This window comes from Lichenostomus cassidix, chromosome 2 (genome assembly GCF_008360975.1).
Source record: "Lichenostomus cassidix isolate B80296 chromosome 2, HeHo_3.0, whole genome shotgun sequence".
NCBI classification, from domain to species: Eukaryota; Metazoa; Chordata; class Aves; order Passeriformes; family Meliphagidae; genus Lichenostomus; species Lichenostomus cassidix.
In genome coordinates this window covers 98,597,629-98,619,501 of record NC_139482.1, presented here as the reverse complement: position 1 = coordinate 98,619,501, position 21,873 = coordinate 98,597,629, and the positions used below count along the sequence as shown (strand labels likewise).

Below are 21,873 nucleotides of genomic sequence, written 5' to 3'. Positions count from 1 at the left end.
TTGTGCAGCTGCAGTGGCTGCTTGCTGGATTGAAAGTATTGTCCCAGTAAGGGCCCAGGAAAATGTAATGTTTGTTTCACTAAAACAGCAAGAGCAGACTAGAAAAAAGATCCCTCCAAGGACCTAGAGTGCTTAAGATGTGTTAAGATGTTACAGAATCAAAGGCTTAAGATGGTATCTCAGTCATTATACAGTCATGTTAAGACTGTGTTTTGTCAACCCAACAGTAAATGGGCACCTAATTTGCCTAGTGAGCCAGGAGTTTGCTGGGTGGGATGCTCTGCTCCCCTGTGAGGGTTAGCCACAGGTGTCCCTGACCTTGGGATATCCCCCACAAGGCATGCAGTGTCCTGTGGAGTTGCAGGGAAGTCCTTTCTTCTGATGTGCTTTTCAGTGCCTCAGAGTGGTGCCTTTGACCTCTTTGCTGACAGTGATGGCCAAGGGCCCATTTACGAAGTTGCCTTTTGATGCATTGAATTCCTGGTAACTGTTGAGTTCACAGCTTCATTTTGCTGTCAAAAAAAAAAAAGTCTGATTGTAACTGAGAGGTGTGATCTCATAATGGTTTACACCAGCTCTAACTCCACAGTCTCACCTTTTCATCCATCCCAGCCTTATATTTCTTCCCTCTTCGTGCTCCTTGGGGAGCTGCCAAGGTCATGGTGAGAGGCCTCAGGGGACTGCTCTGGCTGAACACTAATTGTTTGCTTTTTGCTTTTGCCTTTTTCTTTTACAGTTAGATTTCTGCAGGGCAGGGAGCACTGACAGAGAAGTAGGCAGTGATGCCACAGTGACTTCTGTGGAGCTGCATCCCTGGCAATCCTGGCAATTGGTAGCTCCCTCCTGAAAGGCAGCTGTACAGTGTGACAGTGCAGGGTTCCCAAAGCTTTGTCGTAGCACATCACCTGTGCCCTTTTGCTGGGGGGTATTGCTCTTGCCTTGGATGCTGCAGGGGGAGGAAAGGAGCTGCCTCCTCAAGGAGAGGGTCTCTCATTCCGTGGCACTTTGGTAGTGTAGGACTGCTTAACTCTAATTTGGTTACAGATGAAACTGGAACTTGTCAAACCTGAACCTTGTGGACTTGAGGACTGGAAAAATTGACTAGATTAATTTGAATATTGCTTTGAAATGGGCACTGTAATTCAAGAACCACAATTCTGTCTGAAAAATGTTAGCTATAATTGCTACAAATGCCTAAAATGAAATAGTTTGAGATAAATGAAATGCATTTTCATCTTCACAAATCTTTTAAAACTGTAGTAAGCTGTCAAATGCGTGAAATAACCCATTATTTCCTCTGTATGGTTCATTACTATTGTCTGTTATCAGAGCCAGTGTTTTTTTTTTTTTTTTAATTCACTTGGGCACAAGGGAGAAAACTTCACCTTCTTGTAAAGAACATGCAGTTTGGCAGCAGGGATTTGGGAGCCGCATTAGTACCCAGAACTGATCTTAAATAATTTTTAAAACACTGACTCAGTTTCAGTTTGATGTCATCCTTATAAGTAACAATAATCACAGCCAAGTGAGCATTTCATGGGAATTGATGATGGATGGCAAGAACTGGTTACTAATTCTGAAAGCCTTTGGTATAGGTTTGTCATCAGTATTACTCATCTGAATTTCTGATAAGCTGCAGCTCTTCTTACCAAAGGTCATGCTTGTGGGGGATAGGGCTTTAGAGGTCTCTAAGTTCAGATGTCAAAAACTTTGAATTGTCTTTTGTCTCAGGTGTTAGAAGGAAATTCTGATAGAAACTGGCTGTGCAGTGCAAACCTTAAAAGCAGTGTGCAGAGCATGAGGGTCAGAAAAATAAAGTAAGTGCTCTGTGGTAAGAAACTGGAAATGACCAGTCTGTTCTCATTGTCCACAGTGGAGTGACCTGCATGAGATAATAGATAATGTGAGTGGTGAGGTGCAGGTTATGCACTTCTAAAATACATTTATTTTTGTATCAGGCAGACCTTGTTTTGTTTGTACATGCTATCCATAAGTGGGCTTCCTTGCAAGGGAATACGTTTTAATGGTATATAGACTCTGAAAAGAGACATAAATGTTTATTAACTACTAATGTCAGAAGAAAATATTATTCTGACTCAGGTCTTCTCTTGGTGGAGAAAGAGGGAATTCAGACATATTTCTTGAAAGAGAATGGTACAGCAAATTAATTGACTACTGGCTAGTTCCTGTAGTGAACTCTGAAGTGAACACCCCTTAATGTAACTGAGGTATCAGAGGTGTATCAAGATGTAGAATCCAGCCTTTCCTGTTCAGATTGGACTTTTTTTTTTTTTCCTTTTGTTACCTATGATTTTCTTTTTCTTCAAGTCTGTCCTATTTCTAGATAATCATGCCTTCCACCAGCTAAGTGGGGGCTGAGCTGCACAGGTTTCTGGCCTCGTGAAGGCCAGCTATTGAACAAGTGATCTCTCTTATTCTGGTACTTCTAGGGAGTGTAATAGGAGTGATCAGGTAGATTATCTACTCCCTTTATTACCAGCCTCACACCTGTGACAGTCACAGGTCAGGTGTCAGAAATAATGTAATAAAGGATACTGGTGGATTTCCTTTTCTCATTAAACTTCTTCATGTTTAGACAAAAAAAGAACCAAACAAAAACTAAACAAAAATAAAAGAGTGATAATGAGAATTTCAACTTCCAGGCCAAGTCAGAAATTAGAATTTTAAAAAGATGAAATCACTGCAATCAGAAGTGTTAACATTTGAAGTAATATATGAAGAGCAGAAAAAGGAGCAGTCCTGGGAAAGAAAAGGTTGCTCTGTGACAAGTGCACACTGAGAAGTTGTTGTTATGTGCCTGTTCTGTAAATACACTTCTCGGTGTGACCACCAGTTCATCATTATTTCTTTTATTTTAATTCTTTTCATCCCTCTGGAGTATCACCTTCCAGTCTTTCCCCTGGTCTTTGGGATTTTATTACCTTGGATATTGGGCCAAGGCCTTGCGCAGATCACAGCCAAGGGCAGGACAAACACTGTGTGCTTGTGCAGCAGTGCTGAGGATGCTGTCTGCCCTCCCATGGCAAGCCCTGCCCTCTCCTAGTGAGGCTATGAAACATTCCAACCCTGTTTTAACATTAGCAGAAGTAAGAGTTTTGGGGTCATAATTGTGAGAGGTGGAAAGATGCTGAGTGACAGCCATCTCGGCATGAGCAGCAGCCTGGAGTGAGCCTGCAAGGTGCTGAACAGTGTCCCTATCACACTGGATAAAATATTGAGTGTTTTCCTGCTGTTGGCTCATCGTCAGCAGTGTTGGGCTTCACAGCTGGGAGCAAGCCAAGGGTTGCAGAACACCTGAGAGGGATACAAAGGCCGGAGGGTGTAGAGTACACCAGGAGCATGCCCAGGGCTGCTTCACTGAAACAACAGAGCCTCTTGTGTGGGAGCAGCTGATGCTGCTGCTAGTGCTGGGGGATTTTGGGGCAGAGCCACGTGGCAGCCTTGGAAAGGCACCTCTGTGCACAGGGTGTGTGTGCCTGATATCCAAGGGGAAATCCATGTTGTGGCGTGTCTGGCTGTGCCATTGTACGATTGACCTTGTATCGGGAAGTCAGTGTTGCTGGTAACCAAAAGCATCCTGCTGGAATGTAGGTAGCTGCAGCTGAGCTGCTGCTGTGGCACTCTGCTGTTTGCTGGGACAAAACAAAGATAAATCTTGCTTCCCGATGATTAACTCTTAATGTCATCACCAGTGACTTCCATGGAGACATTGGGGGGAAAGAGATTAACTAAGTTACTTACAGGGAAGTGCTTAATGAGCTTCTGATGTTCCTAATTTCATTCCTTTTCCCCATCCTCGTGTCTTTGCATTGTCTTTTTTTATAAAGTAAATGTTGAAGGAATGGTGAACACTTGGACTGCCCCAGGCCTACTGCTGGCAGCAAACCCCTGCATCCATCACACAAGATGCTCACCCTAACCAGCCCCTGCCTTGCAGCACTGAGGGCAGCATTGCTGCTCGGGCTAGTCAGCTTGCATTAGAACCTGTGCTGATAATGCCAGTCTTGGATGCCAGCAGCACAGCTCTAAAAGAAACTCCCCTCTGCCCTGTACCAGCTATTTCAGAATAAAAGGGGAACGTCAGGAGGGTGACAGAAAATACTCAATAATATTGACAGCTCAGAGACTTGTCAGTGATTTCAAATGTTAGTCTTTCCTGCTGGTCTTTTAAATTATTTCCTACTGGCATTGGCATTATTCCATCTGTTCCCTGCTGGTATCCCTGGGCCACTCATTCTCATTTTCTTACTGACATATGCAAAAGAAAGAAAATCCCACTGGGAACAAGAACCCAGTCTACAGCCAGGAGAGAGTGTGAGTGCTGTAGACCACCCTGCTTTGCCAATCTTTTTGTTTACACCAGTCATCATTTGGCAGGAGCTGGATGTGCGCTGTATTCTCCTGCTGTCTCCTTGAGGGACATGGGCTTGCCTCTCCTCAGGGAGTGCTGCCAGGAGGGACAGCGAGCACGGCTGCCGCTCTTTGAAGTCTACCACAGTGAAGTCATTATATCTTTAATAGGGGCAGGATTGTCCAGGAAATCTGCAGGTAGGACTAGAAGTGAGGAGCACTGGCTTTGGGTGCCTTCTGACTCAGTAAGTCACCTTGGGCAACTTGTTTCATCAAGTGCTATTATCCTTCCTCCAAACAAAGGAGGAAGGATAATAGCACTTACACCCTTCAGTTGAATGAAATGAAGATTACTTAAAGTGATGAAGTGCTGTGAAGTTGGGGAAATAAAAGTTTTAAAGCATTAAGTAACAGGAATAATTGCAGTAAGTGTAGGGAGGCAGATTACGTGTGAGAGATTTGGCACTCTCTGTAATTCTCCACTACTTCTCCTTGATACCGTGCACTGCTCTGTTAGACAGCGTCACCTTTCCTGCCCTTGAGGAATAGCTTTTAAAGGAACGAGCAGTCCTGCTGGAATACTCATCATTGTGCTTGGGACAGCACCGTAGCTTGTTTGGCTTGTGTTTGTTGCTATCTTTAAAGCTGTAGTGGTCTGTATCACCCAGGAGGAGACGGGGAGGAATGAGCCCCTGTGCCTCCCTGGAGTGTTTTCAGCAAGCCACTGCTTTAATGTGGTGTAATGTACCACCTAGGGCCAAAATCAGAAACTACACTGCTATGTGGAACATTTTACTTGCAAAAGAAGTGTGTATATTTATCTTTGTGTGTACATTTTTGTATAAAAATCTGTGTTAAGGGGAAAAGAGAGACATTATTAATAATTTGCATTCTTAATGCATTTTAAAAAGTGAAAAACTGACTTTCCTTTCACAGATAACATCATCTCAGGAAGAGTTCTATTTCACAGAAACTTAATTGTGGAGAAAGTCTGAAGATCTCCTTAACAGTCAGCAAAAAAAGAAAAGTTTGGATTATATGGGATTGTCATGGTTTAACCCCAGCTGGCAACTAAGCATCACACAGCCACTTGTTCCCAGCGGGATGGGGGAGAGAATCAGGAGGGTAAAAGTGAGAACTCATGAGGTGAGATAAAGACAGTTAAATAGGGAAAGCAAAATTAATTCATTCACCACTTCCCAGGGGGAGGCAGGTGTCCAGCCACCTCCAGGATATCAGTGCTGCATGTGTGTAACAGTGACTTGGGAAGACAAAGTCCCCCTTCCTTTCTTCTTCCCCTGCCTCTATATACTGACCATAATGCCATGTGGTATGGCATGTCCCTTTGGTCAGTGGGGTCAGCTGTCCTGGCTGTGTCCCCTCCCAGCTCCTTGTGTACCCCCAGCCTCCTCACTGGTGGGGTGAGGTGAAGAGCGGTGAAGGCCTTGACTCTGTGTAAGCACTGCTCAGCAATAGTGAAAACATCCCTGGGGTATCAACGTTGTTTTTTCCTCACAAATCCAAAACATGGCCCCATATCAGCCATTAAGAAGAAAATTAACCCTATCCCAGCTATAACAAGCACGGGGATCCTTTTGCTTTTAGTACAGTTTGAGGAAAATTTGTTCCTGAGTGTAGGTTTTTACCTATAATTTCTCCTGAGTTAAAAATTAGTCTTCTGGCAAATGTCTTGTCTTCTGACTGTCAATGGGCTGATGCTCAGCTGAGGCAGTTGGATGATGGTGTGTGCTCCAATGTTTAAAAATATCCTCAAAAAATAATTTTCCTACTCTGTTTAATTCTAGAGGCTCTGAAGCTTTGTATAATATGAAATAGCAAATTATCCTAGGTTTACAGAGTCTCCTAAGCTCTAAATATTAAATAATCATCACCATGAGATAATTAAGTAATCACTCAGCTAGATTTATTAAATGATGCTGCTATTTCAAAACCTGATCGCAAGATTGATTTCTGTAAATTATGGTGAAACCCAAAAATAACAATGGTCAGCAAAAGACATGGTGGATCCCCAAGACTTTTCTTGCTTGGTGTCATTGGTAGGTGCTAGGATTTTCATTCCAAAGCCTAACAATGTTAAAAATGAATACACTATAGGGAATGCATGCATAAGTTTCTCTCCCAGTTACTTTTAAGTATTGAAGCTCAGGTATGAGGTCTCTTGAACAAGGAGCAAGTTGAGGTGGCCTAGCTATTGACAATCTATAAGAAGCAGGTAAATGAGATACTGCCTTCATCAAAATATGGGTAAATTGCATTTGCTCAGGTTTAGCCTTGTTTGCACATACCTGATAACTACTCGTACAAATCCCTAATATAAATACAAAGGCTGTCAGTTCTTACTTGATTTTTACTGGTGTGAGCACAGGGAAGCATTGTAGCTGAGCTGTCAAAGGAAGGTCTGTAAGCACAGGGACAAGCAGAGAGCAAGAAATAACAATTTTCCTCAGTGTAAGTCACCCCACATTGTTCACAGTAAGCCCAGCACATTATTTCCTAAATCTGTATCTCAGGGTGGAGGGGGGTGGTCATGGGGATGTTTTTCTTCTGCAACACTTTCTTCTCACCCCTTGCCATCACCCCAAGAACAGTGGAGTTGGTGGGCTCCAACCCTGGGGTTAGGTTGTGTCTATCCCGTGCAGGGAAGGGAGAATTTCCCTTAAATAAAGACTTGAGAAAGGTAGGTAGTAAGTCTCCTGTGGTAGATGCAGTGATTTCAGGGGGTTAGAAATTCCTGTGTTGGGTCAGTTAGTCTGGACTTGGTGAGGAGAGAATTCTGTGCTGTGTCATTGGACCAGCTGTGGTGAGGTTGGTCTGCATGTGTGTGAGCCTGGTATTTTCCAAGTGTGGGCATGCTGAGCACATGTTACCTAGCCATCTGCTTGGGGAGTTCTTCTGGCTCCTGGGATAGGAATCTTGTTGGGGATTGGCTGCTGCCAAATGATTTATTCAGTCTGCTGCTCTCTCTGGGGGAAACCTTAGGGAAGGGAGGACCTACAGGTGAGCTATAGGACATCCTGTCACAGGAATGATATTGTTACATATCCTTGCATCCTCAGGATCTCACAGCCTTGGAGTTCAAGTGCATCCCAAGCTGTTCACCATGTCAAGTAGTTATCCCAGAGTGGGGAGAGCCTTGGGCTCCTTTGGTCTCATCTTGGTGTGACTATCCCAGTGCCCTGGTTACACTCAGTGGGATCCCTGTAGCAGCTGCAGTGCCTCCAGGCAGGGCCTTTTACTGTTCTGGGATTCAGGCATCAGCAGTAGGAGTAACAGGCAACTCCTCTCTTCTAACAAGTTATTTCTGTTAGGCATGGCTGGTACCAGATCTGGGAGCCTTGGCTCAGTGAGCAGGTCCTGTTCCATCTCCATGCAAGGAGTTTTTCTCCATATGTTGCACTAACTCCCTTAGCTCATCTTACTTTCTTGCCTTTGGGGAGATGGGCCCTAGGATGGGAGTTGTTTTCCCTTCCACATCAGGAACTCCTTTTCATAAGGAAGTTTAAATAATATGAATGGTCGGGGTAGATTTTATTTCTTTCTGTGTTGGGTCATTGGTTTCACCTCTTTTCCTCTCTTCTGAGCCTGTAATTCAGGGCAGTTAATTGAGAACTTCAGCTTTGACTAATATGTTTTACAAACAGTTGCAATGGGTTTGGAGCCTGTTGGGTCAACTGCTGATAACCTGATTGCCTTTAAATGTGCACATATACCCTCAGATATTTCAAAATGAGGGCACCTGGGTGCTGGAGGAATGGGAAGAAATGTGGGTACAAGTATGTATATACATGTATGTGTACAGCTACACAGAATTTCTTCAGTTGACAGAACCTTATATAGGCACTGAAATACATGAATCTGCGTAAGATCTGTCTTTCACGTCTTTGTGAAGGGGAATACTTGGGGAAGTTGTAAATAATTGCAATTGTCAGCCTCTTTCTATCTTTGCTCTCTAAAGCTACAGAAGAGAAGTGTACCAGCTTTGTTATTCAAAGCATTTCCCTTAGCAGCTGAATCCTGTGGGAGAGTCCTCTTAGAGCAGCTTTCCTCTGCGGTGGACTCTCCTGACAAGATCACAGACGGCTTTTGGTCTCCGGGTGTCATGATGAGCATCTAGTTGGGTCTATTTTTACATCTGAAATATGTTGAAAGATGTTATGGTGAGAAGAAGCAGTACAGTACAATTTGGAAGCAGTCTATACATGGTAATGCTTTTGGGGACAGTATGCATTTTCCTTCCAGTTCCTGAAATTTCTTCTGTCTGTAAAATTTGAATTAACATCAAGAAAATAGTCATGACCATACAATATTTTGATTTTCTTTTTGTGCACCAAGATTGAAGTTCTGTGCTTTATAGCTGATCTGATATGTCCTTTTTCAGCTTCAAAATTTTCCAATAAAATAAATTCATTGCAGGAGTTACTGCTACTCTAAACAATTAATTGAGAAGAAAGATAATGATACACCATAAGCTGTTTTCCCTATACACATACTGTTCATCACTCTTTTATTCTGCCCTGAGTGCTGTTACAATGTTGGAACAGCATTTCAAGTCATGAGAGAGAAAATACTTTGACCTGAGAAGGTGGTTGGAGAAGTGAAGAGGGGGAGCTGGTGGCTGAAACCTCAGCTGCTTTAACTACTGTTTATGGTGCGAATTGGGCAACTGAGAGTTTTGACCAGATTATCCCTGGGTTTAGCATGTCTGTCACTTCACTGAGATTACAGACGCCAGGTTTTGCTGTCAACTGTTTTGCCTGTGGTGTGTTAGTCGGGATCCTGGCTGGCAGGTCAGCTTTGTCAGCCCTGCCACCCTTGCTGGTTTGGGAGGTGACAGGTACCTGCTCAGCGCACAGGTGCTGAGGTGTCTCCTGTCATCTCCACGCGTTGCCACACTCACAGCCACCACCAACTTGCTGCATCCTTACGGCCTGTGGGGCTGGGTGCTGTGGGTGGCCTCTTGGCACTTCCAAAACGGACCAGGCTTCACTTGCTTGGGAGCAAAGCTATTCTTTGGTTGTATTTGGAAAGAAAGGGGTGGGATGTTGCTTCTTTACCTCCTGGAGACAGCCAGTCCTTAGAAGCTGACTGCTGGTAAGAGCTGTGATATTGAGGCAAAATGGTGATTTGATCTATTAATTTTTCCTCTTTTGTTGTTTTCTTCCACTTTTCAGGAGGGGTGCTTGTGGCCTTCAGAAAGCTCGGTTTCACGCCAGGGTGCTTCAGAGGTACTGGCAGATTTCTGACTGTCTTCACCAATGTACTTTGTTTTTCTCTTGTAATGTATATTTGATTCCTTTCAAAAACATGCATCTATTTTTTGTAAAGAAAGCTTTTTCACTGTAGCTCATGCAGTCATCTGAACTTGCCTTAACTCCCATTTTATCAATGCCTGAGACCTTTTCATTAAAAGAACTAAATGCTGCCTACCTGACACCTCGTCTCCATCAGCAGCTCCCTGTGTCATAGTAGGCATTCAAAAGTAAGTGGTGGAGGTGTGTCTCTTCATGGAGTGGCTCAGTAATTTGAGTGTTTATTGGAAGCTGGGAGACCAGTTCCTCTTGTCCCTGAATTTTTCTTGGATTTACAACATGTATCCTATCAACAGTGTCTCTCATCTTCCAGCTAGTGCAGATCCCTGGTGTATGTGATAATTTGTGGGTGTATTGCTCTGAGTGGTCCAGCTGTCCTGTGACAAACAGCAGAACTTCCTGGTGCATCTGTGAAGGTCAGGGGTTGAAGACCCTGCAGGGATCTGAAGAAGGGAAGAGCATTTTGATAGATCTAGATGTGAGAAGCTGCTGTGTCTGTCCAGATCTGGGATAGACCAAGTGAGGTGCAATAGCACCTCACAGAGTATCTTGAACTCCTCCTTTTGTAAAGCCCAGCTTTCTCCAGGGTTCAATAGACCAGGGACATATTTCCCAACACAATGCAGAAGCCTTGTAGGTTTTACACAGAGACTGAGTTCTGGCTGAGAGCTGAGCGGAAGGAGGACACCTGATACACTCGATAGTGAAGGCGTGAGATATGCCAAGCCTTTACAAAATGTACTAAAATGACCATCTGAATTCTTTGGTGATGCATTGGCTCTGAGTAGGAGGAGGAAGCTCAAACTGCAGCTGAAATCCAGTATTGGGACACTGTTGTGGACCTAGTAAATTATCAAGAACTGGAGAGAATTTGTTTCCTGTGTTCCGAAACAGAATATTTTGCTTTTGCTTGGAATGTTTTAATGTCAGAAGGAGCTGTGTGGGGTCTTGGTCTTCCTTGGTGAAGCTGTTCTCAAATGTGCTGGATCCTTCCTGCACCTCCTGCCTCTTCACATGCACGCATGTGGCGGCACCCGTGCAAGGGATCTGCTGGGTTAACCTCTAAGATAGGTGGCAGAGAGAAGCATTCTGTGTTTGATCAGTTGGTTGTAAATACGGAGCACCCGCGGCGCTCTGCGCAGACGTGGAGTCACGCGTGTCTCTCTTCCCATTTCAGATCATGTACGCCCCAAGGTCCAGGGACAGGTTTACCACCCCGTCTTTCATGCAGCGGGACCGTTTCAGTCGCTTCCAGCCCACTTACCCTTACATGCAGCATGAGATTGACCTTCCTCCGACCATCTCCCTCTCCGACGGGGAAGAGCCGCCGCCGTACCAGGGCCCGTGCACGCTGCAGCTCCGCGACCCCGAGCAGCAGATGGAGCTCAACCGGGAATCCGTCAGGGCGCCGCCCAACCGAACCATTTTTGATAGCGACTTGATAGACATCTCGATGTACAATGGGGGTCCCTGCCCACCCAGCAGCAATTCGGGCATAAGTGCAACCAACTATAGCAGTAATGGAAGGATGGAAGGACCACCCCCGACGTACAGCGAGGTCATGGGGCATTACCCAGGCTCCTCTTTTTTCCATCACCAGCACAGCAACATGCCTCCTTCCTCGCAGAGGGGGAGCAGACTTCAGTTTCAGCAGAACAATTCAGAGAGCACAATAGTCCCCAGCAAAGGCCAAGACCGGAAACCAGGAAACCTGGTCTAAGTTACCTGCCCAGGTGCATGTGGACTGAAGACGGGAGCTGCAGGCAGGGCGGCGGAGGAAGAGCCCCGTGCTCCGGTGCACAGTGTTGTTACGTTTCACGTGATACAACTGAGTAAAACCAAACGTGCAAACCAGTTCTTTGTTTCTGATTCCTTTCAGGGGAATTGCATGCAAAGCAGATCGAAAGAAATGCAAACTTCCATTCAGTTTGTCTACGAGCAGTGTTTCAGGGGAGAGGGGGGGGATATATTATTTTTTTTTTTAATAAACTATTTCAATTATTTAATTCTAAAAGTTAACTTAGCACAGAAATGAGGCTTGTGCAGCCTGTTTTATACTCACTGAATGGCAGAAGGAAGAAGGTGGTTTTGCTAGATAAATGGGGGAAGAATTGGCCAGTTTGCTTTTTTTTTTCTCCCAGGGTGTGAATTTTTTTTAATATGAAACAAAATTCCTGTTCTGTGTGCCAAGGTATGAAGTTGAGAACTTAGATGAATGCAAGGAATTAATTTGTGTTGTGATAAATGTGTTTTAAAAAGTTGCACTATCTTAATGTTTTAAAAAAATATATATGAGGGAACTGTTTTATGTGAAGTTCTTCTATATGTTGTTGTTTCACCTGTGGAATAATGATAGAGCCCCAGAAGTAATCTGGAGGAGTTTTCCCCCTCCCCCTGGGTTTGGTAGAAGATGGGGACAGGACTTAGCCTAACATCTCTTGACTTTTAGAATTCAAGAAATACAGGGACACTTGTCTTTGCAATAATTTGCATTCAAATAACAGTGTATCAATGAAGTGTCTTGGAGACTTTTGGATGGAAGAAGGCAAATATGAAATCCCAGCATTTTCCATCACTTAAGGTTTAGCTATTTTGCAGTGTAGACTCTTTGTTTTGTAAAGGGCAAAAGAAAAACTCTCAGATGTGTTAATTTGGATTGATTCTAAGTGCTGCCATTCTTTTCCTTCTCATAATGCAGTATCACCAGTACTTACCGTTCTAGAGATTTTTGTCCTCACTGTAGCCTGAAATGTATTTAGTCACATATCATGACATTATGCAATAAATTGTTTGAAAATGCAGGGTGGGATGTTTTTGCCCTGCACCGCTGTTCGAATACATGAGGCTGTTGTGGTTTTCGCTCTCCATTTCATCCTTTCAGATGCTGAAGTTCAGTCTGGAGGTCCATCCTGTTGAAGTGAAGGGAGCCCTTGTGACTAAACCTCTGGGGTGTTTCCACAGCAGGACTGAGAGCACTCCTGGCAGTGGTGCTGGCTCCTGCCGCATCCCTGGCAGGGTTCAGATCCTGCTGAATCCCTGGCAGCACCAGGAATTCTCCCTGCGAACCATTTTGCTCTGGGTCCTGTTGCAGAAACGCTTCTGGGTGTGTGACGTCTGTGTGACGCCAGCAGGACTGCGCTCATGGGTAAAGGTGACTCATGTATTAGCCAAGTGTCTGTAAGCCCTGCTTCTTGCTATACTGGCCTGGAGAGTAGTTGGAAAGTGTTACCTGCCTGTGTGTGGCACGTGGGGTGTTTCTTCACTGGCTGTTCCTGTGTGGAAGCACGTGTGGCGCTGGAACTCAGTTGGCAAATGGTGATAGTGGCATCACAAGCACATGAAAAAGCACAAATTGCACTTAAAATGCATTTTGGAAATGGACTTAAAAGTAAGAATCTTTAGAGTCTTAGCTTGAATAGTTTCTAATATATAGGTGTATGAGTGTGTCATAGACCTTTTCACTTTAAGATCTTTCACTTTTTCTATTTTCCTGAGCCTTGTGCTTGGTTGTGGGCAGCAGCTGCTGAGTGCCCTGAGGGCACTGATGCCCTGGTCCCATGGCTGGAGGCTGGATTTCTGCAGGACTTCTGTACACCGGGGGCTCTGAGAACTGAAGTGCATCTTTGATCTATGCAGAGTTTTAATGCCAAAACAGTGTTTGTGTGTCTGTGTGTGTGTGTGTTTTGGGCCTCAATGTAGATTTGTTTTCTTCATAAGGTAATTTGGTTTTATTCTAGTTTAGAAAACATTTGTGTAACTGTTAGTCTGAATACACAGCCCCATTTGTCTCTGTAATTGTTATTTTGGTCTGAGTCATGCTGGTAATGCAGAGTGAAAAAGCTGCCTTTTATTGTATGTATTAATTGAAGGGAGAGATAGAGATTGTATGGTGGGATTCACTTTTTTTTTTCCCCCCCCCTCAGACCCGTAGGACAGGTTTAGAAGATGACTAGGTGGCTTTCAGTCAGCTGGGGTTCTCATCAATGTCTGGTTCCTGGGAATAAACGCTGTGAAATTAGATTTTTGCAAACAACCTATGAACATAATTCTTAGTTTAGAACAACAAATGAACAAAACTCAGCAGGAGGACAAAGCCAGCAAATGCTGGTTTTGGTCTTCAATGACTTTTGTCACTTCAGAAGTGAGCCTTTAAGCCAGAGAATGAGTGTGCCTACACAGATACTGTGCTGTTGCTAAATGAGGATTGTTTAGCCAAGAAGCCTTCTGGTGAGAACAGCTGGAACTCAGTTGTCATGGCAGAGCACACCTGGACTGGGCCCTGGGCTTGGGCTGGCTGAATACCAACTTTCCCCATGTGCAAATCTCAGCAAAGTGAGCCTTGAAGTTGCCTTCTGAGTCATCTCTTGGGAGCGTACTTTCTTTAAAGACAGCCCTTTGCCATCTTATGTCCTCTCTGCATGCCAGTGGATTTATGCACTTCCCATTAACCTTGTCCAGTATGCAGTCTCTTAATTTTTCTTGGCTGAGATTTTTCTGCATGGAAAATGCAACCTTTTCCAGTTTTTTAGAAAAGATTTGTTTAAAAATAACTTAGTATTTGTTCACCTAATAGTTACATCTCCTCTTGTATCTTTGTCTTCTCATCCTAGAATCATAGAATATGCTGAGTTGGAAGGGACCCATCAGGATCACTGAATCCAACTCCTGGCCCTGTGCTGGATTATCCCCAAGAATCACACCATGTGCCTGAGAGTGTTGTCCAAATGCTTCTTGAATTCAGACAGGCTTGGTGCTGTGACCACTTCCCTGGGGAGCTGTTCCAGTGCCCAGCCACCCTCTGGGTGAAAAACCTTTTCCTGATACCCAGCCTAAACCTCCCCTGACTCAGCTTTGGGCCATTCCCTTGGGTCCTGTCCCTGGTCACCGGAGTGAGGAGATGGGTAGCTGCCCCTCCTCTTTCCCCTCATTAAGAAGTTCTGGATTACAGTGAGGTCTCCCCTCAGTCTCTTCCATGCTGGACAAAGTAACCTCAGCCACTCCTCATACGGTTTCCCCTCAAGGCCCTCCTTGGGCCCCTCTCTAGTGGTTTAATGTTATATTCTGCTTTTCCAAATGTAATGTGCAGTCAGTACCTCTCAGCTCTGGGAGATTTGTCACCAGTTTACTTGCTATAGGTGAACTTGCAATCTGCTGCTTCTGTTTTGGGGCCTCGTTTAGCAGTTACTAGGCTGTTTTCTCATGGATATTAGTGCTCTCCAATGGGAAGGCTATCAACAGTGTAATGTTTAAACACTGTGTGTTTTTCTACTTCCGTTGAGGTGAGAGAGAATCTGCCCTTGATAACAAAATGGTAAAAGAAATACCAGAATTAGATAGCACTGTCAGTCTTTACAGGCTTAGAAATTGGTGGGCTCTGAAGATAGGTAATTCTATGAAGTATTTATGGAAGACGCGCTTTGAAAATATTCAGAATTAATAGACTGTATTCCAGATCGACTCAGTGAAACTTTGTATAAATTATAGAAGATTTTTGCAAACATTGTAGCACTGTGTAGATTTTACCTCCGTACTGGTGTTCTGGTTTATGTGTCTCATGCACAAGCCCCACATAATATGTATGTGGTGTTTTTTACGTGATGGATCATATTTGCCTGAATTCTGGTTGCATCTTCTGACTTTGCCCAGTAACCAGTGTTCCCAAAATCCAGTATAGTGATGTCCCTACTTTAGAAATTTTCAGGTTAAAAGATTACTTTTTCTTTTAAATGTACCTTTATGAAATAAAGCTTTGTGACCTCTATCTTACTGTAAAAGTTAATTTTTTCCATTATGTGGCTTGGCATGGCTCCCTTGATGCTAAATATGCCCCATCTTTGGTGTTTTTGTATGATCTTTCAGGGCTAGAAAAGACAGGGGGTTTAGCAACAGGAAAAAAAAAAGGTTTCTCTCTGAATTTACCAATGGAGCACTTGATACTTAGCTGTAATTCTGTACCTATGTTTAGCATGGTTGTGGTTGGACTCTTGTTGCTGGACAAGCAGACTGAATGTGATGCTGCTTAAAAGATGTGTTAGGGATGTGAAGAGGGGTACCCAGCCAACAGTGCAGTGTTCAGATCTCTTTCCTGGTGTGTGTGGCACATGCAGAATTCACAGTACTTTGCATGATAGGATGTTTTCATCAGGGAGGATGTGCTTAGGCTACTCCTGATCTTGTCACTGATGAGCTCTGCACTTAGCCCAGTGTTGGGCTGACGGGACTTTATTACAGCATGATTTTTCCTTGTTAATATGAGAACTCAAGCACATGCCCCATGTACAAGTTCTTGATGGCTAATGAGGAAGATATTTGCATTCCTGCAGTCATGGAATCTGCAGGGACCATGGGTTAAGCTGTGCTTCATTTGGCTTTTTATTACTGCTTGCCCACTTCTCCCACGAAGTTTGTCCCAGCTGGAAGCTGCTTCTGTTATGCCAAATCTCTGAATGTTGTTGCAGATACATTTTTTTAAAAAGTGTCACTAAGAGTTATTTTTTTTCTTTTGTGAATGGGGTGCAGGGAAGGGTAGGGAGCAAAATTACATTGTTTGTTAAAGAAGGCACTTTGCTATAGGGAAAAAAATCCTTGTCTTTCTGGAGAGCCCCATGTGGAGGCTGCCTGGAGCGGTGCTGTCTGAGGCAGTCATTTCTAACCCTGCCAGGTAGTGAGATATTGGACCTTAAAACTGCACTCTGATCTGTGAGGAATGTTTGAAAGTTTTGGAGAAGATTGATTGCTAACCTTTCTCTGACTCTTATCCCTGAACGCTCATGGTAGCTACGGTAACCTGATTTCGTAGACACAGAAAAACAAAATAGTATGCTGGTGAAAAATAGGTAGACTTCAGTATTTTTCTTTGCCTTCTCTTCCCTCCACCAAGGATAAACAATAATCTTGCTGGCACATTCAAAAGTATTTAGGGTTATTCACAGGTTCTCTCTGGTCATTACCATTAAGTCATGTCCGTGCACATACAGACCTGCATGCAAACTTGTCCCCTTGATTATTTCTCTACTAGTTGCTATTCCATAATCACCTTCCAGAAGTGCTGAATGGCTGTGTGTTGTGCTCTCAGGAGCAATGGCAGGTCATTTGTCAAACAGCTGGAAGCATGAGGAATATTTGCTTTTCACTCCTGTAAATGTCAAGACCTTTGTTTTTATCAGTAGGGGGATTTCTTGCTGCACCAGTTCTTGCCCATCACCTCATGCACTTGTGCATCTTCCATCTAACAGATCTCTCTCCTTTTGGATGAGCTTTGAAAAATCCTCATGCTTTTGGATAACCCCAATGTAGACCTCATGTATTGATGTACAGGAAGGAAATGTACTTAATGTACTCTAAATCTCAGAAGCATGTTTTTTCAGACCTAGATGACGTTGAGAACCAAGTGATTCTTCTGTGCAGCAGGTTCAGACGAAGGCTGGCTTTTGACTACATCTTTGCTTTTGAGATAAAGGCTGTTGCACATAATTTAATTACACGTATCTGGTCTTTTCCTGCACTCTGTCTGTGTGCAAACTAGTGCAATTACAACTTTTCTCCTAAACTAGCCCCAAATGTGTCAATCATTTCAATTCCTGGAAAGATGCAATCTTACTGAGTTGTCTGAGACCGGTTGAGGCCTTTTAGAGCATGGAGAAGTCCCTTGTGAGAATATGTTGAACTTAGGGAGGTTTCCTGTCCAAAAACTAGTCTGTATGTGTCATTAGGAAATTCAAGTTTAAGGTTTTGAGAGTGTGCTGACTGAAAATGTTGGTAAGACTTTTTTATAGTTAATATAGTGTTTGCCAGCCTGTCCTCAGTAATTGGGGTGTAAATTACCTTTTGACCCACCACTGATTGCATTGTTGGGCTGGCAAAAGCCCTGTTGGGCACACTTGCACCAGCAAAAAAATGTTTTCTTGGTACAGCTCTGGGGAGTTAACACAGGCTGCACCACTAAGTTCATCCTCCAAAACAAACATCAGACCTGCATTGCCTCTTCCCAGCAAACTGAAGCTTAGGTGTTTTGATCAAATGCTTTACCACACTATGTAGTACCTAGACATGCAGTGGAGGAGCCTACTGGTGTTTCCTTGAAATCATCATTGGTGTTAAATGTATTTCAGGGCTGCTGATGCTGTTTTTGTAACCACTCAGTACAGTTCTGCTTTTGAAAGGGAAGACCAAGGATGATTTTGTATTGAGAATTGTCACAAACTCTCCTGGCTCTTATTTCTGCCTTGCTGGCGTCTCTTCTGTTTTTAGACTGAACACAAGCAACCCAGGTATTGCTAGCATTGCTTTCTTGCTGTAAAAGAGCTTACCTTTTTATGTTGATTAACAATAAAAAAACAATAAAAAAAGTGTAACCTAGATACACTTCCCCTTCCCTCTGACAGCTGTGTGATTTACTGCCAGAGATGACACTGTCATTTCTTTGCTATATTGCTGCTGCTGCTGCTGTTTTAAGTGGTTTGGTGTGTGAGCTTTCTGAAACAACATGGTGTGTGTAGGATCTCGTGGGTGACGAAGCTGTCTCCTTTCTTCTTGCTTTCTCTCCTTGGTTTGTGCTTGTCTGTCTGCTGTGGTAGGTTTGTTAATAAATAATATACGTCCTTATTAGATATAATTTTGAGGAGGTTTGCATGTCCATAGTTTGTAAGCAACTAAGGTGCCTCATGTTCAGGTCTGAGCAGATAGGAATCCCCTTGCACTCAAGAGGGCCTGATCCAAAGCCTGCTGAAGTTGGTAGGAAAACTCTTCCCAACTTCAGGGGGCTTTGCATCAGGCCTTACGCTCCCACCTTTGTTGTGCCTCACTTAAAATGGTGCTTTTTCAGTTGTCCGTCTTTTTTTCTGGTTTGTTTTTTTTCTTTGTATGGTGCTGTGTATAACTTGAATATATTATGCACATATCCTACCCAATGGGTAGAACAAACAAACATACAAAAACAAATAGATGTTAATACTGTAAGATAATGTACAGATGATACCAATTTTAACACAAAAAATGGCATAGACTTTGTGAATGCCAATCTGTGCTTGGTCCTTTTTTTGTAAGAAAGTTTGCAAATGAATGCATACAAAAGACAAAAAGTCTATGTATTTTATTTTCCTATTAAATATCAATATATCATAAGGGAAAAAGGTTGAACAAATCCTTTTTGACTCGCCTGTGTATAGCAATTAGTCATTTGATGCATCTTTGCTGTGAAGATTTCTTTTTTTTTTTTAATGTGTCACTTTAAAGAAAAAGGAAAAAAAACCCACAAAACAAACAAAACCTCCACAGCTTTAACCTTGCAACTAGATGCTTCTCATATTGGTTGTTGCCTTGCTATTGCTAAGTTGGACCAGTATTAGTTACTACTTCTCTAGCAGATACATTATTTATTAATATCCTTGACTACCTTTTTTTTTTTTTTTTTAAACTTAGAAATGGACTAGAATTTTTCAAACCTTTTTAATCACGTGCTAGATTTGAAGTGAAGCTCAGACAAGAGAGAACTGACCCAAACCATCCCTGCAAAGTCAAAACTAGGCCAATGAGAGTTCTGTGACTATAGCCAGCCCTTGCTCTGTGCCCACAACTGGTGCACCATGCTGCCACTACAGACTGTCCTCGGGCTCGGGGTGTGGATGGACTTGCTGGTGACCTTGCAGGGTGGACAAGAGCAGCCACAGTTGGTAGCAAGGTGAATGCAGGGTTTCAGTGGGAGCTTTGAGTTGGCAGCTCTGCTGCTGTGTTGGCCTCTGACAGCAATGGCTTAACCTAGGTTCATATTTAAGATTACAGAGAAATGCTTAGACCTGTTCAGACCCAACCTGGGAAGTGGTGTGGGAAGTAATTGGACACTTCAGCTTCCTGCCAGGCTCCCTTGGCAGTTTGGTTCTCCCCCAGCGTCTCCCCGCGTTCGGCTCTCCATCCCTGTGCCCCCACACGCTCCTTGGTAAAGCAAATACCTCAGGAAAACTCAACATGAAGTTCTAGTGTAGGGACTTGCAGATGCTGTACTTATTTTTCTAAACTGTTTGTTCTAACTATCCCAGGACAGTAGGTGATGTAAAAGTGTATTGGTCTGCGACAGACTCGTCCTCTCACAGATGGTATAGACTAATCTCTCAAAGATACTCGTGTCTGTATGTAGCTTTTTTATACTTGCCAGGCTTTAACCACAGATGTAAGGTAGCAAGGCGTTGGGAGACGTTTGAGATTGCGTTTTGGTTTGGTTTTTCAGATGATTAGCAAAGCACTGCGCTAAAACTCAGGGGGCCTTACCCGGGGCCAGTGAAGTCAGTGGTGGGGCTTCCTCTGGTTTGAGTGGGCTTTCTACCCGGTCCGTCACGCTGGAGGATGGTGCCTTGGAGCACAGTCCTTCACTGCTTCTCTGTCAGCCTGAAGCATCATCTACACCTTTGTCTGTAAATATCTTCTTAAAAGCCCTCACAGGAGTCCTGTATCTGAATGTTAATCATGGTTGTTTGGTTTTCTTTTGTTTTTCAAGAAGTGTGTTAAGTTTTTTATGGCCAGTTCTGCATCATCAAGCCCTTACAGGTAGCTTGTATCATCACATCCTTCTATATGTTGAGCTGTTCTGTCAGTAAGCATGTACCATAGGTAAATATGCATATTTCATGATTGTCACTTGTTAATTCATTTATTGTTTGTCAGGGTGTGGAGTAATTGTTTTGGAAGTATGCCTTGCCTGGCCACCTTCACGTTTCTGTTTGCACTGCAGTACCACTTCTGTGCATGAAGGAAGAAAAGCAAACAAAAAACCCCGGGCCTTGACTAGGAAGACTGTACAGAGTAAACCTCCTGCTGGAGGAATCTAGAGTAGGATTTATCATAACAAAACATGCATATTGAGTGGACCAAACACGAGCATGTCTCCTTTTAGAGGCACTAATTTGCTTTGAAGCTGCAGTGGAAAGAGCAGACTATATTAAGTATATTCACAGCTGTGTTCACACTTTTCCATTTACCACGAAGCACAGCAGGCAGCCAAGATTTTAAAAGGACTGTAAGCAGAAGTTATGAGAGCCTCAGGCATCATAGACCTGGACAGCAAAAATAATAATAATTTTTAAAAAATCACTTTAATATTCTTTAACAAAGCTTTTCTACTTATAGTATAAAGACTACATAAGCGTCGATAGGGGTTTTATCTTTGTATAACTCTCAACTACCCAATGCTGCTGTGCTCAGAGCATTTCACAATGGTATGTACATCAGTCAGGCTGTTACACTCAAAATTAACCATCAAATGCCTGTTTTTAGAGTGTTACCCTTTCTTTGTTGTTTCTTGCTAGTTAATTTACAGTGTAAAATGCTTTATTGCTGTATGGATTTTTAATTTTTTTTTTGTATTTCCAACATTGTGGCTTTCAAGATCACATTTTCAACACATCTCTTATTTTTGTCCATTTTCTTTCAAGCTATTCTGAAATATGTACAGCACTATCAACAATATTTAGTCTTTCTTTTAAAATTTATTGTTGTAAAACAAAGCTATTAAGAACAGTAAGTCTTTTCACAACTGTATTGGAATTTCTCAATAGCTGTTCATGTGATGCTATGACAAACCTGGCTTGCTTTTTTTTTTTTAATTTTATTTTCTGTTTAACACAATTAATTTGTTGCTTATTTTCCACCGTAACTCCCAGTTATATACAGAAAACAATTTCAACTGTTGTGTATCTGACTCTTTTAATTGAGCAAATGGTGATGTCCTAGTTTTTAGACCTAAGGTCTGTTTATTGCAATACTTTTAAAGGAAGATGTTGCTCTAAGTGCTGTTGTTAGTTTTAAATACAGATTTTATGCTTGTTCTTAATATGCTGTGGTTAAACCATGGCACAAAATTATTAAAAATTATTAAATGCATTTGTCTCCTGTTGAATTTATTTTCCCTTTGAAGTGAAAAAACAAAAAGGTTGAAGGACTAGAGTGGTCTTGGTAAAATAAGTACTCATCTTTTCTGTTTTTCAGTTTGCTGCTAGCAACCAGGTAGCAGATCTTTACGGAATCAGAGAGGACTCAATCCTTGAAGCATTATGTGAGGGCCCTGGGAAGTGGATGTCTGATGAGGGTTTAGCAGCAGTGTTGTGACCCTCACACCCTGGTGATTAATGCTGGGATGGTTTCGGGTGTTGCTGCCCTGCCTCTGCCATGGATGGGCTGTAGC

At 43.0% G+C, this 21,873-nt stretch overlaps 1 protein-coding gene across 5 annotated transcripts in view; it reads left to right on the top strand.

Moving 5' to 3' along the window:
- Positions 1–21,572, top strand: part of LDLRAD4 (low density lipoprotein receptor class A domain containing 4) — a 285,556-nt gene extending 263,984 nt beyond the window's left edge. For 4 of the 5 annotated variants that reach the window (XM_085052478.1, XM_085052479.1, XM_085052482.1 and 1 more), the window contains 2 exons: positions 9,564–9,617; positions 10,879–21,572. In XM_085052478.1, coding sequence (XP_084908604.1) covers positions 9,564–9,617; positions 10,879–11,421 — 597 coding nt within the window. In that variant the 3' untranslated portion in view covers positions 11,422–21,572. The remainder of the gene's footprint in view (positions 1–9,563; positions 9,618–10,878) is intronic. The other variant, XM_085052480.1, reaches the window with a different exon arrangement.
- Positions 21,573–21,873: the final 301 nt, after the last annotated feature.